This window comes from Salvelinus namaycush, chromosome 16 (assembly GCF_016432855.1).
Source record: "Salvelinus namaycush isolate Seneca chromosome 16, SaNama_1.0, whole genome shotgun sequence".
Taxonomy (NCBI): Eukaryota; Metazoa; Chordata; class Actinopteri; order Salmoniformes; family Salmonidae; genus Salvelinus; species Salvelinus namaycush.
The window spans coordinates 1,254,661-1,279,330 of record NC_052322.1 but is presented as its reverse complement, the minus strand read 5'-3'; the positions used below and the strand labels follow the sequence as shown (position 1 = coordinate 1,279,330).

At 44.8% G+C, this 24,670-nt stretch overlaps 1 protein-coding gene across 1 annotated transcript in view; it reads left to right on the top strand.

Moving 5' to 3' along the window:
• LOC120060843 (SH3 and multiple ankyrin repeat domains protein 1-like) overlaps positions 1-24,670 on the top strand; it is a 42,574-nt gene that overhangs the window by 9,136 nt on the left and 8,768 nt on the right. Inside the window, exons 2-16 of the mRNA XM_039010262.1 lie at positions 864-1,067; positions 1,623-1,694; positions 6,982-7,090; positions 7,269-7,420; positions 7,594-7,761; positions 8,779-8,895; positions 9,053-9,130; positions 9,385-9,451; positions 17,689-17,867; positions 18,046-18,176; positions 18,418-18,569; positions 18,743-18,856; positions 19,269-19,347; positions 23,995-24,077; positions 24,281-24,405. Of these exons, the coding sequence (XP_038866190.1) occupies positions 864-1,067; positions 1,623-1,694; positions 6,982-7,090; positions 7,269-7,420; positions 7,594-7,761; positions 8,779-8,895; positions 9,053-9,130; positions 9,385-9,451; positions 17,689-17,867; positions 18,046-18,176; positions 18,418-18,569; positions 18,743-18,856; positions 19,269-19,347; positions 23,995-24,077; positions 24,281-24,405 (1,830 nt within the window). The remainder of the gene's footprint in view (positions 1-863; positions 1,068-1,622; positions 1,695-6,981; positions 7,091-7,268; positions 7,421-7,593; positions 7,762-8,778; positions 8,896-9,052; positions 9,131-9,384; positions 9,452-17,688; positions 17,868-18,045; positions 18,177-18,417; positions 18,570-18,742; positions 18,857-19,268; positions 19,348-23,994; positions 24,078-24,280; positions 24,406-24,670) is intronic.

Here is a 24,670-nt window from a genome sequence, read left to right as displayed (position 1 = left end):
GTGGCATTGTGTCGCCTGACAAAACTGCACATTTTAGAGTGGCCTTTTATTGTTCCCAGCACAAGGTGCACCTGTGTAATGATCATGCTGTTTAATCAGCTTCTTGATATGCCACACCTGTCAAGTGGATGGATTATCTTGGCAAAAGAGAAATGCTCACTAACAGGAATGGGAAAAAATGTAGGCACAACATTTGAGAGAAATAAGCTTTTTGTGTATATGAAATATTTCTGGGATCTATTATTTCAGCTCAAGAAATGTTCAGTGTTCATAGTTAATTCAATCTATTCAAATGAGTCGGAATGGTGATAGCGAATCAGTAGCGTTACAGTTAATGAGCACAGTTTGATGTTCAATAGTTAGTAGGCTTATGCTAGCTCAGTTAGATGATACATTTATTTCAAGAAACATATGCATGATTATTGTCCGCTTTAAATGAGACCAGTAAAGTGCCATCGATAGAAAGGTGAAACCAGTTTTCATAAAGTACTACATCTACTTTTAATACAAAGACTTGTCAATCATGAGCCGTAAATACAGCCTCAATGTCACCACATTTTAGTTAATGAACTGTAATTATGCTTTAGATTTGGATCACAAATTGTTTGCCAAGCTAATTATACACCTTTCAGTCAAATCAAATGGCATTTAAAATGTAGAACACACCTTTGACCCACTCCTTACTTCCATCCTACACACACACACACACACACACACACACACACACACACACACACACACACACACACACACACACACACACACACACACACACACACCACCTTGAAAACAATACATTCATGATCTCCCTCTTATCAACTGTTGACTGTGCTGTCTTGTCTCTCGTCTCCTCCCTCTGTCAGAGGTGTCTGCAGTTTGACCCTGACTTCACAGTTTGGAGCGCCAAGCAGGAGGTCATCTGTTCGCTGAGCGAGCCACTGTGGGACGTCTATAACTATGGCCTCTTTCAGCCCGCCGGAGACGGATGCGATGCCATGTTCCTGGAGGAGGAGCGCTGCCTCCGAAACTACCCACAGTCCTTTGAGAAAGGGGTGCCTTACCTGGAGGTATTTTGATGGAAGACACTGGGAAAACGTTGTTAGATAGTGATGCAGTAAAAATATGTTTATCCCATTTCGCCTTTTCAGGAAGATCATTTAAAAACTCACTTTGACTAATGGGCTGCCTGCAAGTCTGATTTCCATTTTTTTTTTTAAATGCATGGATTTGACCTCCACCATAACCACAACCACCTTGTAGGAGCAAAACAGATTTCTTATAGATATATTTAACATACATCTCGTTTTTAGTGGGTTTGCAGTGCATGGATGCGACTTAGATTTTTCACTGTGGAGCTTCACATACTATTAAAGTCATATACAGTACAGTGATCGCCATACACTGATATTATGATGCCCTCTGGTGGTGCATATTTTGCAAGTGTTCAGGGTGGGGTTCCAAATATGCAACAGATCAGGGTTAGGGTTGATTCCAGAGGCACTACAGTGTTTAGATTAGGCCAAGTTGGAGCCAGGAATATGAAAATAAATGTGGTTCTTATCCTTCAGATTGTTTTAAAGATTTAAATAAATGTTTTACCATAAATGTTTTCTGTTTTACAGTTTAGGTACAAGACCAGGGTATACAAACAGACAAACCTGGATGAAAAACTACTTACAAAATTGCACACCAAGGTACTTCCTATTTTGTTATAATATTCTTATGTCACTTTTGTAGGGGAAACATATTTTTATAACTATGCTAATTAATGTTCCTAGCTAACAACAAATGTTACCACAACATTAGAGAACGATCCCTCAAGAGTCTCATTAGGTCATTAACTTACGTTTTCATAGGAATCTTCCTGTGATGTGCAAGGAATGTTTCCAAGGGACCATTCCCTTAATGTCAATTAGAACCAGAACGTGGTTACCATGTCCTCAGAACTTAAGATATGAATGTTCTAGAAACGTTTCATTGGAACGTTGCAAGAACATTCGTGTCCAGTTTTCTGTGGGCTAGGAGAATATTCCATCAACGTTGCCCCAAACATACACAGAACATGGTTGCCATGTTCTCAGAACGTAAGATGTTAATGTTCTAGACACGTTTTATGGGAACGTTGCAAATTCCATCAACGTCCTACCAAACATACACAAAAAATAAGCACATGGCCTAGAGATATCCCTTATTGGGACTGTATTTAGGGAATTCGTCATTGATGCTGGTGTCCTGGGTTTGAGATCTGCTAGGGGATTCACCCTACATTCTATATATATATATACATTCTTCGCAATGTGTATGTTAATGTCATTATTGCTGTTTTGAATTGCATTTATCAGACAATTTGATTGTTTGTATGGACATTTTGTTACACTTGAACATATTATTTAAGTATCTTTGTTGATTATCATAATGTGTATAGATTTCTCCTCTTTCACTAATTTCTGGAACTTTGGCTACCAGCTCTGTCAGGTTTGATGTGGTGTTTCTGGACGAAGAGATCAATGCTGCCTTTTCAGAGTTAGCATTTTACTCAAATGTTGTTCTCTTTCTCCTCGATTTAACTCAAAAATAATGGGTGCATTTGCACAAGGGAAACGTTAAGCAGGGTAACAACACAGCTGCCATCATTCTTTGATTCTCGGCTTTACAATAGTCTATTGGAAACGAGTTAGCCTACAGCGTTAATTCCAATTCCAAGGCTTTAAAAAATATAACACACCGGCAAAGGGGGATACCTAGTCAGTTGTCCAGCTGAATGTATTCAACTGAAATGTGTATTCCGCATTTAACCCGACCCCTCTGAATCAGAGAGGTTCAGGGGGGCTGCCTTAATCGACATCCATGACTTCGGCGCCCGGGGAACAGTGCCTTGCTCTGGGGAACTGCCTTGCTCTGGGGCAGAACGACTGATTTTTACCTTGTCAGCTCCGGGGTTCGATCCAGCAACCTTCCGGTTACTGGCCCAACGCTCTACCCACTAGGCTACCAAAAGATATGCTTCTGAAAGTAATATACGGGTTACTTGAAAACATAACTGTAATACTATTACAATATTTGAAACCAGTAACTCGTTATTTTACTCCGTTAATCATAAAAGTAAGTAAGTAATATACACTGCTCAAAAAAATAAAGGGAACACTTAAACAACACAATGTAACTCCAAGTCAATCACACTTCCGTGAAATCAAACTGTCCACTTAGGAAGCAACACTGATTGACAATAAATTTCACATGCTGTTGTGCAAATGGAATAGACAAAAGGTGGAAATTATAGGCAATTAGCAAGACACCCCCAATAAAGGAGTGTTCTGCAGGTGGTGACCACAGACCACTTCTCAGTTCCTATGCTTCCTGGCTGATGTTTTGGTCACTTTTGAATGCTGGCGGTGCTTTCACTCTAGTGGTAGCATGAGACGGAGTCTACAACCCACACAAGTGGCTCAGGTAGTGCAGCTCATCCAGGATGGCACATCAATGCGAGCTGTGGCAAGAAGGTTTGCTGTGTCTGTCAGCGTAGTGTCCAGAGCATGGAGGCGCTACCAGGAGACAGGCCAGTACATCAGGAGACGTGGAGGAGGCCGTAGGAGGGCAACAACCCAGCAGCAGGACCGCTACCTCCGCCTTTGTGCAAAAAGGAGCAGGAGGAGCACTGCCAGAACCCTGCAAAATGACCTCCAGCAGGCCACAAATGTGCATGTGTCTGCTCAAACGGTCAGAAACAGACTCCATGAGGGTGGTATGAGGGCCCGATGTCCACAGGTGGGGGTTGTGCTTACAGCCCAACACCGTGCAGGACGTTTGGCATTTGCCAGAGAACACCAAGATTGGCAAATTCGCCACTGGCGCCCTGTGCTCTTCACAGATGAAAGCAGGTTCACACTGAGCACATGTGACAGACGTGACAGTCTGGAGACGCCGTGGAGAACGTTCTGCTGCCTGCAACATCCTCCAGCATGACCGGTTTGGCGGTGGGTCATAGTGTGGGGTGGCATTTCTTTGGGGGGCCGCACAGGCCTCCATGGGCTCGCCAGAGGTAGCCTGACTGCCATTAGGTACCGAGATGAGATCCTCAGACCCCTTGTGAGACCATATGCTGGTGCGGTTGGCCCTGGGTTCCTCCTAATGCAAGACAATGCTAGACCTCATGTGGCTGGAGTGTGTCAGCAGTTCCTGCAAGAGGAAGGCATTGATGCTATGGACTGGCCCGTCCGTTCCCCAGACCTGAATCCAATTGAGCACATCTGGGACATCATGTCTCGCTCCATCCACCAACGCCACGTTGCACCACAGACTGTCCAGGAGTTGGCGGATGCTTAAGTCCAGGTCTGGGAGGAGATCCCTCAGGAGACCATTCGCCACCTCATCAGGAGCATGCCCAGGCGTTGTAGGGAGGTCATACAGGCACATGGAGGCCACACACACTACTGAGCCTCATTTTGACTTGTTTTAAGGACATTACATCAAAGTTGGATCAGCCTGTAGTGTGGTTTTCCACTTTAATTTTGAGTGTGACTCCAAATCCAGACCTCCATGGGTTGATAAATTTGATTTCCATTGATCATTTTTGTGTGATTTTGTTGTCAGCACATTCAACTATGTAAAGAAAAAAGTATTTAATAAGAATAGTTCATTCATTCAGATCTAGGATGTGTTATTTTAGTGTTCCCTTTATTTTTTTGAGCAGTGTATTACCCCAAACACAGTTCCCAAGTGACTGTTGCAATTTGCAATCTATTTTTCCACATTAAAACCTGGAGATAGAACTTTGTGTTGTGTATTGTGTTGGTATAACTGACATCATCATTGCTTAGCTGGCAAATGTGAGAAAGTACAGACATGCTACTGTAAATATGCACATTTCTTATATTCTGAGAATATGACAGCCATGTACTAGGTATGTTTCTATCAGCGGCAACACCACTTTTTTGGCTGGAGGGTTGGTGCAAAAACATCCTTGGTTGACAACCCTAGTTTTTTGGGGGGGGGGGGCTTAGGGGATAAGTGGTGGGAGGTGGGAAACTGATAAGCAACCTAGGTTGCCATGCTTTTTCGGGTGGGGGGCAAGAAGATGGAGGGCGGGTGGGGGAACTGAAAACATGGTTTGGGGGGGTACAACAGAAAAATATATTTGGAAATTAATGTGTGATATTTTATTTAACCAGGCAAGTCAGTTAAGGACAAATTCTTATTTAGAATGACAGCCTACCCCAGCAGGACTCCCAATCACAGCTGGATGTGATGCAGCCTGTATTTAAACCAGGTACTGCAGTGACTCCTCTTGCACTGAAGTGCCATGTCTTAGACCACTGCGCCACTCCGGAGCCCAAATAAAATGAATGAATCTTGAAAATATATGAATTTGAAGATTGTACCTGTAAAACCCTCCCAACAAAAAATATGACAAAATAAATATATATTTGGTCACAAAAAATGAAACAACACTACCACATGAGGCCATGTTTCGGCAACAAATTAGGAATGTTCCAGATACACACGTTTGTTCTACATGGTATATGTGGTGCGATTTCAAAAATGTGATAGCTCAGCATCTCAAAGAGAATCTATCTAGAATTGTCAATGAGAAACACATTTGAATTAGATCCTTATAGGTGTGTTGTAACTGTTGCCAAATAATGACATTAACATATTGCTAAGAACGTGAGATTAGGGTGACTACCCTAGCGGGTTTCAAACGTAGGCCACCAGCACCAATGACAAACACCCTAACCACTGTCCCAATAAGGGATTTATTGGGCATGTGCTAATTGATCCAGTATAGTTAGGCCCTGTCCAGAGGAAACCCTAAACCCTCCTCCCTAGGCATTTGTGTAGATCTAAAACAACTTGATAGGTGTGAGCAATATGGTGAATGCACTTTGAAGTAAATCGCACCTCTGTTAAAAGTACAAACAAGATACATTTGTATTGATCATAGTGATTCAGGAGTGTAATTGAAACAGGTTCATATGCCCCACCAACAATATACAACTATACAGAAAGCCCTTAAATTGTTAAAATAAGTAAATAAAATCGAAGAAGAGAGAATAGTCGAATGAACTGAAAACTGACACAGGTGGCATAGCAGTTAGAGCTGAGTGCTGTGAACCAAGAGGTTGTGAGTTCAGATCCCAGGGGAGGACATGTTGTATAATAATGACTGTATAAATAAACATTGGAAATGTAATCATGTATGTCAAATTGTGTTAAATATGTATGTTAAAAGCACTGTGTGTATTCCTAATCTTGCCAATAGACAAAAAGAGCTGTGAGTGGATCAGTGGCTCACCAGTCAGGACCTTGATGGGCTTGGCAACAGTAACAAAGCGATGTCTAATGAAACATGTTTTTTTGGAGAACATTTCTTTGGGACGATCAGGCGGTGTCCTGACAACTGATACACCTTCCTATGAAACGTGTCTAGTACATTAATATGTTATGCAATTTCTACACGGTTCACCAGATACGGATGAAAATACCCTCAAATTAAATCGGACCGTCTACACTTTAATCCAGGGGTTAGAACTCGTTCAGTGAACAGAACTGAAAACCGTAAAATAACATGTTTCAAGGAACAGAAACGGAACCTGTAACAAAAGTGATCCATACTGTTCTGGAACAGCACCATTCTTTAAAAAGCATGGGAACCAGTTAATAATGTTATTTTACATTTTTTTCTAGTCACACAACAATCATTTTTGTTCCAACCCCTGCTTTAACCTCATAGTCATTGTATCATTTAAAATCCAAAGTGTTTGAGTACAGAGCCAAAACAACAACACGTGTCACTGTCCCAATACTTTTAGATCTCACTGTACTGTAGATATAACATTCCTCTAACTAATAGAAAACTTGACACTCAAACATTAGGGGAACATTACAGTTAACATTACAAAAACGTTCTCTCTCCCTAGATTTGTTAGTTGGGTTTACGACAGACAAATGTTTATATTGGCCAGTAAACCTCTTACCTTGCAGGTGAGTCTGAAAAAGTTCATGGACTACATTGCAAGTGGATCAATAGATAAGATGTCAAAAGTCCTGGAAAAAGGTCTCGACCCAAACTACCATGACCCTGACAACGGGGGTGAGTTGAACACTAGCTTGATAGAGTTGCCACTGCATGACACTGTTTTCAGTCAAATCATATCATTTCAGATATTGACAACCCCCTTAATCTCAAACACTTTCTCTGCTCCCCCCCCTCTCTCCTTGTTCCTCCATTTCCCGCCTCCTTCCTCTCTCTCTCTCTCCATCTTCTTCAGAATCCCCACTGTCTGTGGCGGTGCAGTCTGGCATGACAGTGGAGGGGATCAGGGTGCTCGTTCAGGGTGGGGCCCATGTGGACTTTAGAACCAGAGATGGACTGACAGCTGTACACAAGGCTGTCAGGGCACACAATCACGTTGCACTGCTGGTAACTAGGACTACACACACACACACACACACACACACACACACACACACACACACACACACACACACACACACACACACACACACACACACACACACACACACACACACACACACACACACACACACACACACACACACACAATAAACATGTCTTTTCCCCCTCCTTGCTAGGCTCTTCTGTCCCTGGGAGCATCTCCTAACTACAAAGACCGATGTAGCCTGACCCCATTGTACCACTCAGTGCTGACAGGCGGCGACACCTCCTGCTGCGAGACCCTACTCTACTACAGGGCCAGACTGGGAGTGAGGGATGAGAATGGCTGGGAGGAGTCTCACCAGGTATCCGTCTGGCTGTCTGTCCGGCCGCCTATCTCAAGGATGGGGGTTGATATTGTTTTGGGACTGTGTGTTGTAAATATGTCAGTGTTTGACTTTGACTTTCATCGTATCTGAAATATCATATTTTTATGTGTATCGATCATTTTTGTGTGTTGATTTCTGTGTATTTTTGTCTTCTGCGTATTATCATACGTTGGTATAGTACATTAGGTTTTTAGCATACTTTCAGTCTCCTGTCCTGTCCATGTCTTAAACATTTCCCCTCCATTGAGAGACACCTTCTCGCTGGTCTCTTTCCATTGTTTCCCTTTCTTCCTCTCTTCCTTTCTCTCCATAGCTCAGGGATGAAGAGGAATTTGGAATGCAAGAAATACACAAGGTACTGCTCATCGAATCCATGAATACTTCCATTCAAGTTGTGAAGTTGGGGGAAGAGTGACTCTTAGGATCATGACCTTGCATGACCTTCCATGGCCTCAAAGGGGTTAAAAAAAAGAAAGAGAGCAGAGTTGAGTTCTTTCTTCCTGAAACGGTGATCCTTCACAATTCAGTACATTCATCTCATGCAACTGTTGAGTCCAATGCGGATAAACAGGAGACACCATCTCGTGCTGACATCTTCTATCTCTACGTCATTCACTCACTATCTCAGTGCGCTGCTGTTTTTGAATCTTTAGTTCATGTTAACTTATGTAGTGTCCTGTGTTTTGTTACTTCTCTAATTTTGTGTTGTGTTATTTTAAGTGCAAATAAAGAAAGCGGAAACCGTTAAGGGGAAAGTCAAAAGCTTATTTTTATTGTTTTAATTTCTTCATTTGTTCTTTATTTTGCAATGGTTCAGAAATTCATCAGTTCTATCTTTTATTCTATTTATCTTTCAATGTGTCACAATTTTATGAAGAAGCACAGTAATTGCATATTTTCAATTGATTGTGAAGTGATGACCCAACCCCTCAGATTCTCCTTTGCTAATAATTTTAATCTTTAGATACTTTCTTTACACCCCCTCCTCCCAAGGCCTGCCAGAATGGTTTTGCCCAGCACTTGGAGCACCTTCTGTTCTATGGGGCAGATACCACTTCTCAGAATGCCTCAGGGAACACCGCACTTCATATTTGTGCCCTGTATAATAAGGTAAGTACCATTTTTTAAATACAGGGACAACACAATAATCAGTGTTCGTGTCCATTCAAAGTTGAACTTAAAGTAACTGCTTTTTGAGTTCCAAATGTCTGTGTAACATTTTAGTCCTGAATGAAGTTAAACAGTGGCTGTCTTTCTGGCCTATCAGGAAAGCTGTGTCCGTGTTCTGCTCTACAGAGGGGCCAATAAGGAAATGAAGAACAAGCATGGGCAAACCCCCTTTCAGGTATCAATAACAACTTCATGTTTTCAGTTTTCTTTAGTTATTTATTCTGCCGACTAGCGCTAATGTAATCAGGTTTGTTATACGTCAATAAACCATTGAGTTGAAAATCAGTTAGTTGTTTTAAATGTATTATTTGCTAAGCGTTTATTAAATTGGGCATTTGCTGTTTTGGAGGAACTCTTCCTTTACCTGATGCATGTGTTACAGTGCTGCATGTAATTGTATGTGTGCGTACATGTGTCTGTGTTTTGAAGGTAGCAGTAATGTCGGGCCATTTTGAACTTGGGGAAATCCTCAAAAACCACAGAGATGCAGATGTAGGTAAGTCTTGGTCCTCCACTTAGGTCTGTTCAGATTAGGAAGTGATTGATAGTGAGTTTTGGTGCATGAGTGTCTGTTAGCGTTGAATGGCGGGAACCCGGTTACCGAGATTTACCACCCAAAACCACTCCCTTTTCCTGGGATAAATAACTGCGAGAAACAGATCAATTATAATAAATTATTTATATCAACAGCATAATGTGAAATGGAACTGATAAATTATATGCCATGTTTAAATCTGGCTTCTCTGCGGTCTTCTCTCTGCTCTCTGCATGATCAATCATCAACGCTCATGTTGGGGACAGACAGCCCCTCTCAGTATGGAGTGCAGTTCACAGTGCATGTAGACCTATCATCTCATCATGGTAGCTTTTTTTCTTGTGACAGGTAGGCCTACGTTTACTGCAGCATTGCCTATGCTACGGTATAAGGACAAATGCATGTATAATTTATCATCTCCATCTGGCTTTCGGGAGTCACCTTATTTTTTTATTTTAAAGATGTGTGTGTTTTTTTTATTGTAGCTGCAGAGTTTTATAACGGCCTATCACTTGACTATTGTTAGGTTAAATTAGAGCAGGCGCGAGCAGTCTTCAAATTCAAATTGCATCCAAAATAGATAATCCTGTTCAAGATTGATATATACAGTATATATACAGTATATATACAGTACCAGTCAAAAGTTTGGACACACCTACTCATTCAAGGGTCTTTTTTTATTTTTACTATTTTCTACATTGTAGAATAATAGTGAAGACATCAAAACTATGAAATAGCACATATGGAATAATGTAGTAACCAAACAAGTGTTAAACAAATCAAAATATATTTTAGATTTCTTAAAGTAGCCACCCTTTGCCTTGATGACATTGGCATTCTCTCAATCAGCTTCACCTGGAAGGCTTTTCCAACAGTCTTGAAGGAGTTCCCACATATGCTAGGCACTTGTTGGCTGATTTTCCTTCACTCTGCGGTCCAACTCATCCCAAACCATCTCAAATGGGTTGAGGTTGTGTGATTGTGGAGGCCAGGTCATCTGATGCAGCACTCCATCACTCTCCTTCTTGGTCAAATAGCCCTTACACAGCCTGGAGGTGTGTTGGGTCATTGTTATGTTGATAAACAAATGATAGTCCCACTAAGCCCAAACCAGATGGGATGGCATATCACTGCAGAATGCTGTGGTAGCCATGCTGGTTAAGTGTGCCTTGAATTCTAAATAAATCACTGCCAGTGTCACCAGCAAAGCACCCAAACACCCTCACACCTCCTCCACCATGCTTCACGGTGGGAACCACAGATGCAGAGATCATCCGTTCACCTCTGCGTCTCACGAAGACACGGCGGTTGGAACCAAAAATCAAAAATTTAGACTCAACAGACCAAAGGACAGATTTCCACCAGTCTAATGTCCATTGCTCGTGTTTCTCATGCAAGTCTCTTCTTATTGTTGGTGTCCTTCAGTAGTGGTTTCTTTGCAGCAATTTGACCATGAAGGCCTGATTCATACAGTGTCCTCTGAACAGTTGATGTTGAGATGTGTCTGTTACTTGAACTCTGTGAAGTATTTATTTGGGCTGCAATTTCTGAGGCTGGTAACTCTAATGCTCTGCAGCAGAGGTAACTCTGGGTCTTACTTTCATTGTGGCGGTCCTCATGAGAGCCAGTTTTATCATAGTGCTTAATGGTTTTTGCAACTGCACTTGAAGAAACTTTAAAAGTTCTTGACATTTTCCGGATTGACTGACCTTCATGTCTTAAAGTAATGATGGACTGTTATTTATCTTTGCTTATTTGAGCTGTTCTTGCCATACTATGGACGTGGTCTTTTACCAAATAGGGTCTTTAATCTTCTTTATACCACCCCTACCTTGTCACAACACAATGGATTGGCTGAAACGCATTAAGGAAAGAAATTCCACAAATGAACTTTTAACAAGGCACACCTGTTAATTGAAATGCATTCCAGGTGACTACCTCATGAAGCTGGTTGAGAGAATGCCAAGAGTGTGCAAAGCTGTCATCAAGGCAAAGGGTGGCTACTTTGAAGAATCTCACATTTAAAATACATTTTGATTTGTTTAACACTTTTTTGGTTACTACATGATTCCATATGTTTTATTTCATAGTTCATAGTATTATTCTACAATGTAGAACATTTAAAAAATTAAGAAAAACCCTGGAATGAGTAGGTGTGTCCAAACCTTTGACTGGTACTGTATATCTCATCAATCGACATACAATACCCCATAATGACAAAGCGAAAACAGGTTTTTAGAAATGTTTTCTAATTTGGCCTTACTGAAGAGCTCAGTGACATTCAACGTGGCACTGTCATTGAATGCCACCTTTCCAACAAGTCAGTTTGTCAAACTATTTATATATAGAATAGAATATAGAATATAGAATAGCATATTGTAGTAACCAAAAAAGTGTTAAACAAATCAAAATAGATTTTAGATTCTTCAAAGTAGCCACCCTTTGCCTTGATGACAGCTCTGCATACTCTTGGAATTCTCTCAACCAGCTTCACCTGGAATGCTTTTCCAACAGTCTTTAAGGAGTTCCCACATATGCTGAGCACTTGTTGGCTGATTTTCCTTCACTCTGCGGTCCAACTCATCCCAAACCATCTCAATTGGGTTGAGGTTGTGTGATTATGGAGGCCAGGTCATCTGATGCAGCACTCCATCACTCTCCTTCTTGGTCAAATAGCCCTTACACAGCCTGGAGGTGTGTTGGGTCATTGTCCTGTTAAAAAACAAATGATAGTCCCACTAAGCGCAAACCAGATGGGATGGTGTATCACTGCAGAATGATGCGGTAGCCATGCTGGTTAAATGTGCCTTGAATTCTAAATAAAACACTGACAGTGTCACCATCACACCAACTCCTCCATGCTTCACGGTGGAAACCGCACATGCGGAGATCATCCGTTCACCTACTCTGCGTCTCACAAAGACATGGTGGTTGGAACCAAAAATCTCAAATTCGGACTCATTCAGACCAAAGTACAGATTTCCACATGTCTAATGTCCTTTGCTCGTGTTTTTTGGCCCAATGAATTCACTTCTTATTATTTGTGTCCTGTAGTAGTTGTTTTTTTGCCGCAATTTGACCATGAAGCCCTGATTCACACAGTCTCCTCTGAACAGTTGATGTTGAGATGTGTCTGCTACTTGAACTCTGAAGCATTTATTTGGGATGCAATTTCTGAGGTTGGTAACTCTAATAAACGTATCCTTTGTAGCAGTGATAACTCTGGGTCTTCCTTTCCTGTGGCGGTCCTTACGAGCGCAAGTTTCATCATAGCGATTTATGGTTTTTGAGACTGCACTTGAAGTAACTTTCAATGTTCTTGAAAGGTTCCGGATTGACTGACCTTCACTTTGCTAATTTGAGCAGTTCTTGATATAATATGGACTTGGTCTTTTACCAATGATTTCAAGTCTGTATGTAGGCAGCAGCCTCTGTGTTAGGGATGGCTGTTTAACAGGATGATAGTGGGGTGAACAGGCAGTGGCTTGGGTGGTTGTTGTCCTTGATGACATTTTTGGCCTTCCTATGACATCGGGTGTTGTAGGTGTCCTGGAGGGCAGGTAGTTTGCCCCTGTATACCACCCCTACCTTGTCACAACACAACTGATTGGCTCAAACACATTAAGAAGACAAGGCACACCTGTTAATTTAAATTAATTCCAGATAACTACCTCATGAAGCTGGTTGAGAGAATGCCAAGAGTGTGCAAAATTGTCATCAAGGCAAAGGGTGGCTAATTTGAAGAATCTCAAATATAAAATATATTTGGATTTGATTACCATTCCATATGTGTTATTTCATAGTTTTGATGTCTTCACTATTTTTCTACAATGTAGGAAATAGTAAAAATGAAGAAAAACCCTTGAATGAGTGGGTGTGTCCAAACTTTTGACTGGTACTGTATATCCTAGCCTACCTCTTTCAGGTAATACATTCAATGTAGTATTAGCCAAAACATTTATCTAATGAATGTTGGGTTATGCATAATAAGCTTCTAACTTAAAGCCTTGGTCTCTTGCACAATACGCACGCACCTGTGTTCCGCTGGCCTCACCTTAAAAAACGTTCCTTAGATCTTGGAGTCTCATGCAGGAAAAGCTAGACTAGAATATCTTGCCGGACATTTTTTGTTGTTGCACTTCTTATACCAATAGACTAATCGAAGAGGGACGCTTGCTCTTGTTTGCTTAAATGTTAAATACAGCAACCAATAGAACTCATGGGTAGTTTGAAAGAAGAGCGAACGCGCAATGGCGGTAGACTATAGCAGTTATTTATTCAGACCCATAACCATTCAATCTTCGAGAAGAGAAGTGAAAGCCGTCTGCATCTAATTCTAGTTCTATATTATTCAAGCATGTCATTGCAATGATGAAGACAACAAAATGTATTTCATTAAACTGAAGAAGAAATGAACGACTGAAGCAACAATAGAGAGAGAAAGAGGTAGGCAGGCTAATAAAATTAGGGAAAATATTATGAAGGTGTCACGTTCCTGACCTGTTTTCCCTTGTTTGGTATTTATTTAGTATGGTCAGGGCGTGAGTTGGGTGGGTTGTCTATGTGTTGTTTTCTATGTTGGGGTTTTGTGTGTTCGGCCTGGTATGATTCTCAATCAGAGGCAGCTGTCAATCGTTGTCCCTGATTGAGAATCATACTTAGGCAGCCGGGGTTTCACGTGTGTTTTGTGGGTGTTTGTTCCTTGTTAGTGTTTCGCCACACGGGACTGTCACGGTAGTTTCATTTTGTTGTTTTGTATCGCATATTTGTTTTCGTGTTATTAAATTACCATGGAAACCAACCACTCTGCATATTGGTCCGATCCTTCTCGCCTCTCCTCGTCCGATGAGGAGGACGATATAGACTATCGTTACAGAAACACCCATCACCAAAGGACCAAGCAGAGTGGAAAAGGGCAGCGACAGCAGCAGCAGAAACAGACACAGGACTCCTGGACTTGGGAGGAGATCCTGGACGGCAAGGGACCCTGGGTTCAGCCAGGGGAATATCGCCGTCCCAAGGCGGAGTTGGAGGCAGCGAAGGCAGAGAGGCGCTGGTATGAGGAGGCAGCGCGGCGACGCGGTTGGGAGCCCGAGAGTCAGATCCAAAAATTTCTTGGGGGGGGGGGGGGGGGGGGGGGGGGCACACGCGGAGTGTGGCAAAGCCGGGTAGGAGACCTGAGCCAACTCCCCGTGCTTACCGTGGAGTGAGAGGGCGTCGTACTGGTCAGACACCGTGTTATGCGGTGGAGCGCACGGTGTCCCCAGTACGCGTGCTTAGCCCAGTGCGGGCTATTCCACCTCGCCGCACTGGTAGGGCTAGGTTGGGCATCGAGCCGGGTGTCATGAAGCCGGCCCAATGCATCTGGTCTCCAGTGCGTCTCCTCGGGCCGGCGTACATGGCACCAGCCTTACAAATGGTGTCCCCGGTTCGCCAGCATAGCCCAGTGCGGGCTATTCCACCTCGCCGCACTGGCAGGGCTACGGGGACCATTCAACCAGGTAAGGTTGGGCAGGCTCGGTGCTCAAGAGCTCGTGTACTCCTTCACGGTCCGGTATATCCGGTGCCACCTCCACGTACCAGTCCTCCGGTGGCAGCCCCCCGCACCAGGCTGTCTCTCCGTCTCCTCCCTACAGGTGTACCTGCCTGCCCAGCGCCGTCTGAGCTGCCTGCCTGCCCAGCGCTGTCTGAACTGCCTGCCTGCTCAGCGTCATCTGAGCCGCCCGTCTGTCCCGAGCCGTTAGAGCTGCCCGTCTGTCCCGAGCCGTCAGAGCTGCCCGTCTGTCCCGAGCCGTCAGAGCTGCCCGTCTGTCCCGAGCCATCAGAGCTGCCCATCTGTCCCGAGCCGTCAGAGCTGCCCGTCTGTCCCGAGCCGCCAGAGCCGCCCGTCTGTCCAGAGCCGTCCGCCAGACAGGAGCAGCCAGAGCCGTCCGCCAGACAGGAGCAGCCAGAGCCGTCCGCCAGACAGGAGCAGCCAGAGCCGTCCGCCAGACAGGAGCAGCCAGAGCCGTCCGCCAGACAGGAGCAGCCAGAGCCGTCCGCCAGACAGGAGCTGCCAGAGCCAGCCAGCCAGCCAGGAGCTGCCAGAGCCAGCCAGCCAGGAGCTGCCAGAGCCAGCCAGCCAGGGGCTGCCAGAGCCGCCCGCCAGCCAGGAGCTGCCAGAGCCGCCCGCCAGCCAGGAGCTGCCAGAGCCGCCCGCCAGCCAGGAGCTGCCAGACCCGCCAGTCAGCCAGGATCTGCCAGAGCCGCCCGCCAGCCAGGATCTGCCAGAACCGCCCGCCAGCCAGGATCTGCCCCTCAGTCCGGTGCTGCCCCTCAGTCCGGTGCTGCCCCTTAGTCCGGTGCTGCGCCTTGGTCCAGTGGGGTTGATATGGAGGGTGGTTGTTAGGAGGCCACGGGGGCGATTAAGGAGGCGGACAAAAACATTGTTAAAGTGGGGTCCACGTCCCGCGCCAGAGCCGCCACCGCGGACAGACGCCCACCCAGACCCTCCCCTAGAGTTTTAGGTGATGCGCCCGGAGTTCGCACCTTGAGGGGGGGGTTCTGTCACATTCCTGACCTGTTTTCCCTTGTTTTGTATTTATTTGGTATGGTCAGGGCGTGAGTTGGGTGGGTTGTCTATGTGTTGTTTTCTATGTTGGGGTTTTGTGTGTTCGGCCTGGTATGATTCTCAATCAGAGGCAGCTGTCAATCGTTGTCCCTGATTGAGAATCATACTCAGGCAGCTGGGGTTTCACGTGTGTTTTGTGGGTGTTTGTTCCTTGTTAGTGTTTCGCCACACGGGACTGTCACGGTAGTTTCATTTTGTTATTTTGTATCGCATTTTTGTTTTCGTGTTATTAAATTACCATGGAAACCAACCACTCTGCATATTGGTCCGATCCTTCTCGCCTCTCCTCGTCCGATGAGGAGGACGATATAGACTATCGTTACAGAAGGTATATATGCGGCTGCTACTTATGCAAATATAGGCACTATTTCAAAATTAAAATAACATTTTTAGAGTAACTTTTTAGGCAGCATGTGCTGCACCAGAATCGCATGTTCTCTCAGCTTTATCATGGTTTTCAACAATCATTTGGGCTTTTTTGGGTTTGGGATTATAAAATTACTTTTTAATGTAGGGCTCATAAAATGTATTTACTGTATGGCTCATCAGGCTCAGGTAGCATCAGCCTTGAATTTCAGCTCTAATCTAATCTCAGACATAGGCCTATTTATATGCTTTATAATGCTTTTAAATGACACTTCCGTTTTTTCCGAGAAACACCGGGTTATCCGGAAGAAAAGTGATTTATTCTCGGGATGGAACATTTGTAAAATAACGGGGAAATGTTCTTCCTTCGTGTCTGTACTGTATGTCTGTCATGCTATCTGCTATTGTCACGCTCGCTATCCTCAAACTCCCTGTCATAAATCGACCAAGGCGCAGCATGCATGTAGTTCCACATCTTTTAATGAAAGTGAAACCGAAACAACCAAAAAACAAACAGGTAAACAGCAAAGAACGTGACGCAACCGAGGTGCACACAAACACACACGGAAAATAATTACCCACAAAACACAAGTGGGAAAAGGCTACCTAAGTATGGTTCTCATCAGAGACAACGATAGACAGCTGCCTCTGATTGAGAACCACACCCGGCCAAACACATAGAAATAGAAAATCATAGAACATAGACTGCCCACCCAAATCACACCCTGACCAAACCAAAATAGAGACATAAAACGCTCTCTACGGTTAGGGCGTGACAGCTATAAAGGACTTTGCAGTGCATTGTTTGGTATAAATGTTCTGCTTCATCAATCAACATGTGACTCAGAAGATCTATTATATTTTGCCATCATATTAGGTTGTTTTATCCCTGGCAGATGGTGTTTGGTGTGATGCAATGGATCAGCATACAGAGGCTAATCCCTAAGACATTTTACAAACTCTTTTGTTTCTAAAACCACTATTGGTCCAGAGGTGGCCGGTTGACCTCAACTGATGCTTTAGTTTATTGCTTGCCCAGTTTGAGGGGTGTGTGTGGTGTTCAAGTCCATCTGTGTTACCTGTCGATTGTCTTTGCGTCCAAATCACTTGAGTCGGGTTGTTATTAATTGTTCACACTCTCTCTCATATCCCCTCCCTCTTTCTCTCACCTCTTGCACTAACCTCATTGTTTTCCCACCTACCTGTGACTCTCTGTTCTCAGTGCCCTTTCTGGAATCCCCAAAGTATGCTCCCAAAAGAGGAGAGAGTGCACGAACGCTCCCTCTCCTCATGGCTCACCCCTACCCCCTCCTGCGTGCTAACAGTGATAACAGCATGACCCTGCCTGACCCCATGACCCTATCCAACAAGGCTGCTGGAGCCAATCCCACCCCTGGACAGGTACTGAGAGACACAGTATGCAGATGTAGTAGGAGATTGCAACTGTATGGTTTATTGGGGAGCTATGCTCTTAGTTACTTTGGGATGTTAACCAATGAATTGTGAGTTTGGGTCTGTGCAAGTCTCAACACAATTCTATATTTCATCTTGCGTGTGTGTGTGTTCCCTCTCTGTTTAGGCTCGCAGGGCCTCTGTGGGTGTGAGGAGCTCCAGCAGTCCCAGGGCCCGTACCCGCTCCCCGTCGCGAGGAGGAGGGCAGAGCGACACAGAGGAGAGGCATCAAAGCAAACCACAGCGCGGCAGACAGGGGTGAGAACATATTGGAGGGAGAGACTGTAATAATGTGCATATCCAAAAAGTGATGTTTTTACATGCCTTTCGGTTGTCTACAGCCAATGGGGCTGTTACCAGCTTTAAAGTTTCCAAAACTGTTATTCTCGTAGTGTAAACCACTGTCATGAGCCATTTCTTGTCCCTCTATCTCCGCTACTGGTATCCCCAGGTGTTGTTCCATGATACACAAACTCTTCCTCTGTCTTTCCTCTTGCAGTGCGACCTCAGCGGGAAGTGGCGGGTGGTCGGCTGGGGGTCAGATGAGGCATATGTATAGTGCGGTCCCAGGGCGAGTGTACATGGCCACGAGGGCCTACACTGCCCACGGAGAGAAAGAACTCAGCATCAACAAAGGAGACAAAGTCAAAGGTAAAGAGAGATTCAGAGAGGAGTGGGTTTTTGGAGTGCCACTGTGTTGATTGTAAAGTCGTGATGCACCCCTCCTCTCTCTCTCTCTCTCTCTCTCTCTCTCTCTCTCTCTCTCTCTCTCTCTCTCTCTCTCTCTCTCTCTCTCTCTCTCTCTCTCTCCTTCCTTCTCTCAGTGTTGAGTGTTGGAGAGGGGGGGTTCTGGGAGGGCACAGTGAAAGGTCGTACAGGCTGGTTCCCCTCAGATTGTGTGGAGGAGGTGGGTCCTCCCAGTAAGGACAATCGATCAGGTGAGACAACACCACCCAACCTTATAGAAACCAAATACAACTATGTGCTCAGACAAAGACACAATCCTCACTCGCATCGCATCAGCTCAGACAAACACCAAGCAGAATCCCTCTACAGATGCTAACCCCGCTTACTGAATGACTCATTTTGTCTTCATTCAGTTGCCAACATTCTATTGACTGCAGGACATCCTCACAATGTTACATGCAGCAGGGCATGTATCACACCCACCCAGTAACATTAATAGCACACCACCACAACAACCAACTTGATCATTGTGTGTTTCAGAGGTGATGCAGTGGAATACAAAAGTATACAAAGACACACTGAGTACACAAATAGTGGAACACGAAGACACGAAAAAAAACACACATTAATATAAATGTAACACATGAACTCTTTGGGTTCCAGAGACGCGCAGTGAGAAAGCCAAGAGGAAGCTGTTTCGTAATGTCACCATGGGAGCATATGATGGCGTGGATGGCCCCAGGTAAGACTGGACTTGATAGAAACTTGTCATCTGCTGGCCCTCAGGGACTAGACGTATCGATGAATGACCTGACGCAAAGTCCTTTTTTACCCCTGGGACTCATGGTCACCATGGTCACCAAGTTCTAAGGGTGGAGCAATAGTGAAGTAATGAAGGAACAGAAGACAAGGGGCTAGGGGAAATCACTAGCTAGCCATGCTAAGATTGAATACCCAGTACTAATCGTGCTCTGCAGCCCTAATGATTCTCAGTAGGACACATCCAGTAAGATTAGACATGATTTACTTGCTAAAACATGATTTACATGTTTTAGCTGTGTTTTGTCACTTGTGTAGGTGGACAGCTAGAATCGGCTAATGCGTTTGTGTTTCTGATGGGTGTGTTTCTGGGTTGAGAACTGGAGGAAGGTGTGTGTCGGGTGAACCTGAAGTGATTGCTTGTTTACGCTGTTGTTCAGCTGTATTAAGACCATGCGAGCGCTAAAAGCGCTGAAGTCGACACGTCCGTTCAATTCTACTTCTTGTACGTCTAGCAGACAAAGTTGCTTGACTTTCTGCTCGTTCATCTGGCCAAAATCAAATGTTGACGATGGATTCCTTCTCCACCATTGCATCTGTCTAATCCGCTAGCGTCAAGCTGCAGTCCAGCCCCAGACAGCTGCAGTTGTGGTGTGCATCATGAGGGCTAACAGTGCTGTGTGTGTGTGTGTGTGTGTGTGTGTGTGTGTGTGTGTGTGTGTGTGTGTGTGTGTGTGTGTGTGTGTGTGTGTGTGTGTGTGTCTGTGTGTGTGTGTGTGTGTGTGTGTGTGTGTGTGTGTGTGTGTGTGTGTGTGTGTGTGTGTGTGTGTGTGTGCGTGTGTGCGTGTCTCTACGCGTGTGTGAGCGTGCGGCACAACATCCTGATGATGAGTCTTGGGGATTTGGAGGCGATGAGCGTTCGTTCGGTCAATCGGGAAGTGTGAGGAGGGACTCCACGCCCCCAGGGTTTTGGGCTTACAACGTGTAGCTGACATTGGCCGTGTGCTAAGAAGCTCTTATTATCAGTCACAATGTCACTGAGCTTAATACAGGTTCACTGGTATTTGGCTATGTGAATAATGGCCAGTGACTCAGACGGTGAATGACGTCTGTGTGAAGAGAGAGTGCATGTAGACATGTGTGTAGTACAGTGGTGGTTATGTTGCCGATTTGTAATACAATAGCATTTTGAACCGGATCCAGCTCCAGATGTACGGCTGCTGCTACTCACTGCGTTTGTGTGTTTGGGAGAATGTCAATGAGATTTTTGAGTGGGTTTTGTTCGAATTTGAATGTCGCAAGTGCTGTTATGTGCATGTGTGTGTCTGTATTTGCAGATTAGGAAATCTCTCTGGAGTGGAAATCAGCTGTTTGTGAATCTGCCAGAAACCAGTCAGTGGATGTTCAAGGAAACACACCATCCCTGCTGCCTGTTACCCCACCCCCCTTCCCCCACCTGCAAAAGCATCTCTTTTCTCTCCCTCTTTTATGCTAAACCACCACTCTCTCTTTCCCTCCCCCTTCCCTTTTTTCACATCCAGCGTTCTCTCCCTCCTCTCTCTTGCGCTCTCTCTCCTTGTCGCAGAGAACCATCTCTGTAGCTTTCCCTTTCTTTCTTTCTTTCTTTCACTCTCCCTCCCTCTCTCCTCCTCTCTCTCTCTACTCTCTCTCTCTCTCTCTTTCGCACTGTCTTAAGCATGCAGGGTGTAGACGTGCTAGGCCAGCGCTCGCTCTCTCCTCCCTCTTCTCATCTCTCTCTCCTCCTCTCCTCCACTCTCGCGGCTCTCTCTGGCTGTGCTCTCGCCGGCAGCGCGAGAGGCGGAGGGAGAGGAGGGGTTGGAGGAGAGGAGGGGGGAAATGGCAATGGGGGGATGCGGAGAGAGAGATATGTCTCTCTCTCTCTCCCTCTCTTCTTCGTGGCCGTCACTGGGCCCCAGAAACAGGAGCGTGTGGTTCATTTACAGGTAGCCGCTGTTTCCTCATTCATTGCCTGGCTATGGATGTGAGGAGAGGACAATGGAGAGAGGGGAGAGGTAGATGCAACAGAGAGGCCGTGGATTTGAAAGGCGGATTAATAAGCTATGTATTGTGTGTGTGTGTGTATTTGTATTGTGTCTGTGTGTATTTGTGTATTTGTGTGTGTGTGTGTGTGTGTGTATATATGTGTGTGTGTGTGTGTGTGTGTGTGTGTTAAATCATCTTTTTCCAGTGTGTGTGTGAACATTTGTGTGTGACGGAAGTGGCTATTGAATGGAGGCTCTGACTGCAGCATGTTTATCTCTGTTTCTCCCCTCTCATGTATTTCTGAGTGTAGTCTGAGAGCATGCTGCAATGTCAGCTATATATTGCCACATCTCATACATTGTGTGTTCCATCTGTGTTTGTACCACTAACCTATAGGATGATAATTGTTTTATAGAAAGGGCGAGAGTGGACACACTAAGTGGTTTGTTTGTGATTTCCTTCATGTGAGTGTGTAAGTGGGTGCGAGCGCACAGTCACCGTGCGTGTCACTGTGGTTGAGTGTCGTTGTGGGAGTAGTTCATCTGTGTCCGTGTCCCTGGATTGTGTCTGCGTGTATGTGTCATTGTGTCTCATGGTTTAATTGTATGTCTGTAAATGTAGAAGATGAGTATGTAAGTACGTATGCCTACAATGCTGCTTCTTCTGTACAATCCTGGAAGCTACAGAGGATGATTCAGGAGTCAGAAGGGAGCGCACATGTAGGCTACTGTAATATGTGGATGTATACTGTGACCACTGTGAGTGTCACACTGGCCAATGGTGAATTCATGTAACGTAGAAGCAGTCGATATGCACATATAACAGGAACGACGGGGGTTAAATGGTACAGACTATTTCAAAGAACCACAGTGTCATACTTACCTACCTCTGTTGCCTTGGGGATGAAATGATACAAACCAGCCATTTGAGCACACTGCTACATGTAGATGTGTATCCTTTGAGAGGGAATGCACGAAGGAGAAGGGATGAGAGAAAAGGAATGAAGTGTGAACAGCAGATGGATGGAAGGCGGCTTTTTGCGTTGGCGAAACCGTAACGTTGACAGTGTGGCGACACACAAGGGACGGATGAAAGGGGACAGTACAAACTGTAGACCTCAGTATGAGAAGTGAACAGGGGTTTCTTCGGCTTTGTAATGGATCCCATGTACTGCCTGCTCACACCGAGTTCAGCAACTCCCAGAAAAGCAAAGACTCTCATCCTCAGCCGTGTTCTACCTTGGTGGATTTGCACAGTCGATTGGACGCCGCGTCAGTTTGAGTTTATCCGAGCATCTAATGCAGAAAAACGAAGCTCCGGAATAAAATACTGGGATTTCAACCCAATGGATTCAACCACAAGTCATACAGTGACCGGATTCAACCACAAGTCATACAGTGACCGAAGAGCCAGACATCCTAATGGAGTTGCAAAACAGCATGTAAAATTGAGACCTTTAAATGAACGGAGATGGAGACCCTGTCGTTGTATATGGCTGTTAAGTCTGAGGTTACAGCGTGCACTGAGCTCGTAAAACAGTGTGAATTGAGACACGGCAGGCTTTACAGCGTGAATTGGAGACACTGTTGTTGTAGTACAGTATAGAGCTCATGTAGAGCTCCTGTATTCACTGAGCTCTACATGAGGGAAAACCGCTGTCAGGCAGCCATAAATCTGACAGGCAACAGAAGTCCCAGACATGGCAATGGAGCAATGACCAACTCGTAACCCTGTGCCGTAAAACGAATCCTACCATATCATAACAAATGTCAACCATCGATGAAAAACAGCATATGTCATTATGAAGAGCGATGACTAACTGCTACTCAAACGTAGATCCCTACCTCTACATCATAGATCCCTACCTGTACATCATAGATCCCTACCTGTACATCATAGATCCCTACCTGTACATCATAGATCCCTACCTGTACATCATAGATCCCTACCTCTACATCATAGATCCCTACCTCTACATCATAGATCCCTACCTCTACATCATAGATCCCTACCTGTACATCATAGATCCCTACCTGTACATCATAGATCCCTACCTGTACATCATAGATCCCTACCTGTACATCATAGATCCCTACCTGTACATCTTAGATCCCTACCTGTACGTCATAGATCCCTACCTCTACATCATCAAGTGGAGAAGTAGGATGAGAGGTAACCAAGTTAGCTAGTGCAGTGAAAGCTTGAAGAAAGCCAATGCAGTATTACAGGTGTGTTTATAAGTTCCCATTAACAGTGAAGTGTCTATGCAGCATTTTTTTTTTTATGTACATTCCCACGTGCTTCCTGGCGCTAGTCAGCATTATGCTGGATTATGGAGAGGTCTCTCCAGTACACTCCTCCTCGCCCATCATGACACCGACTCTACCCTGGTTTGACGAGTGTCTTTGTATGGTGGTGCTCTTTGTATGACATGCCTCAATCCCCCCCATCTTTTGGTGCAGTGTGATTTCATAATGTGATGCAGTATAGCTGTCTCCCAGATTCAGAAATGCTTTATTTGCATGACAATGAGGCTTTCTGTTACTAAAGAAGTCATATAGCTTGCTCTCTCTTGCTCGTTGCCCCCCCCCTCTCCCTCCTCCCCTTCCTCCTTATTCTCTCTAAGTGACTACATCATTAAGGAGAAGACAGTGCTCCTGCAGAAGAAAGACAATGAGGGCTTTGGCTTTGTGCTTCGGGGAGCCAAAGGTGAGTGAGTGCCTCTCCTCCGAAATACCCCTGGATGTCTCCTATCTCCAGCTTCCACAGTCCTCTACTCTTCTATATGTTTAACTTTCACCTCTCGCATTTCCTCTTACCCATTTCTTCCATCCTATCTCCCTGCTTCCACTTTAACACTATTTTATTACTTCTCTCCCTTATCCTCTTGTTCTTGACTTGTCTCTCTGCAGCCCAGACTCCTATAGAGGAGTTCACGCCGACCCCAGCATTCCCCGCGCTGCAGTACCTGGAGTCTGTGGATGAGGGCGGTGTGGCCTGGAGGGCTGGCCTAAGGATGGGGGACTTCCTTATTGAGGTATGGATCCCTGGAAAGGCTTGTCATTCTGAGAGTTTATGCAGGACTGGAAATCAACATGGGATCAACTTTTGTACGGACTATCAAGTTGTAGATTTTTTTATTTGTTTTCAGTTTGAACTCAAACAGTGCAGTATGACAGTTTAGTCTTGTTGCCAGCCCGTGTTATCTCTCGCTCTCTCTCTCTGTGTGTGTGTGTGTGTGTGTGTGTGTGTGTGTGTGTGTGTGTGTGTGTGTGTGTGTGTGTGTGTGTGTGTGTGTGTGT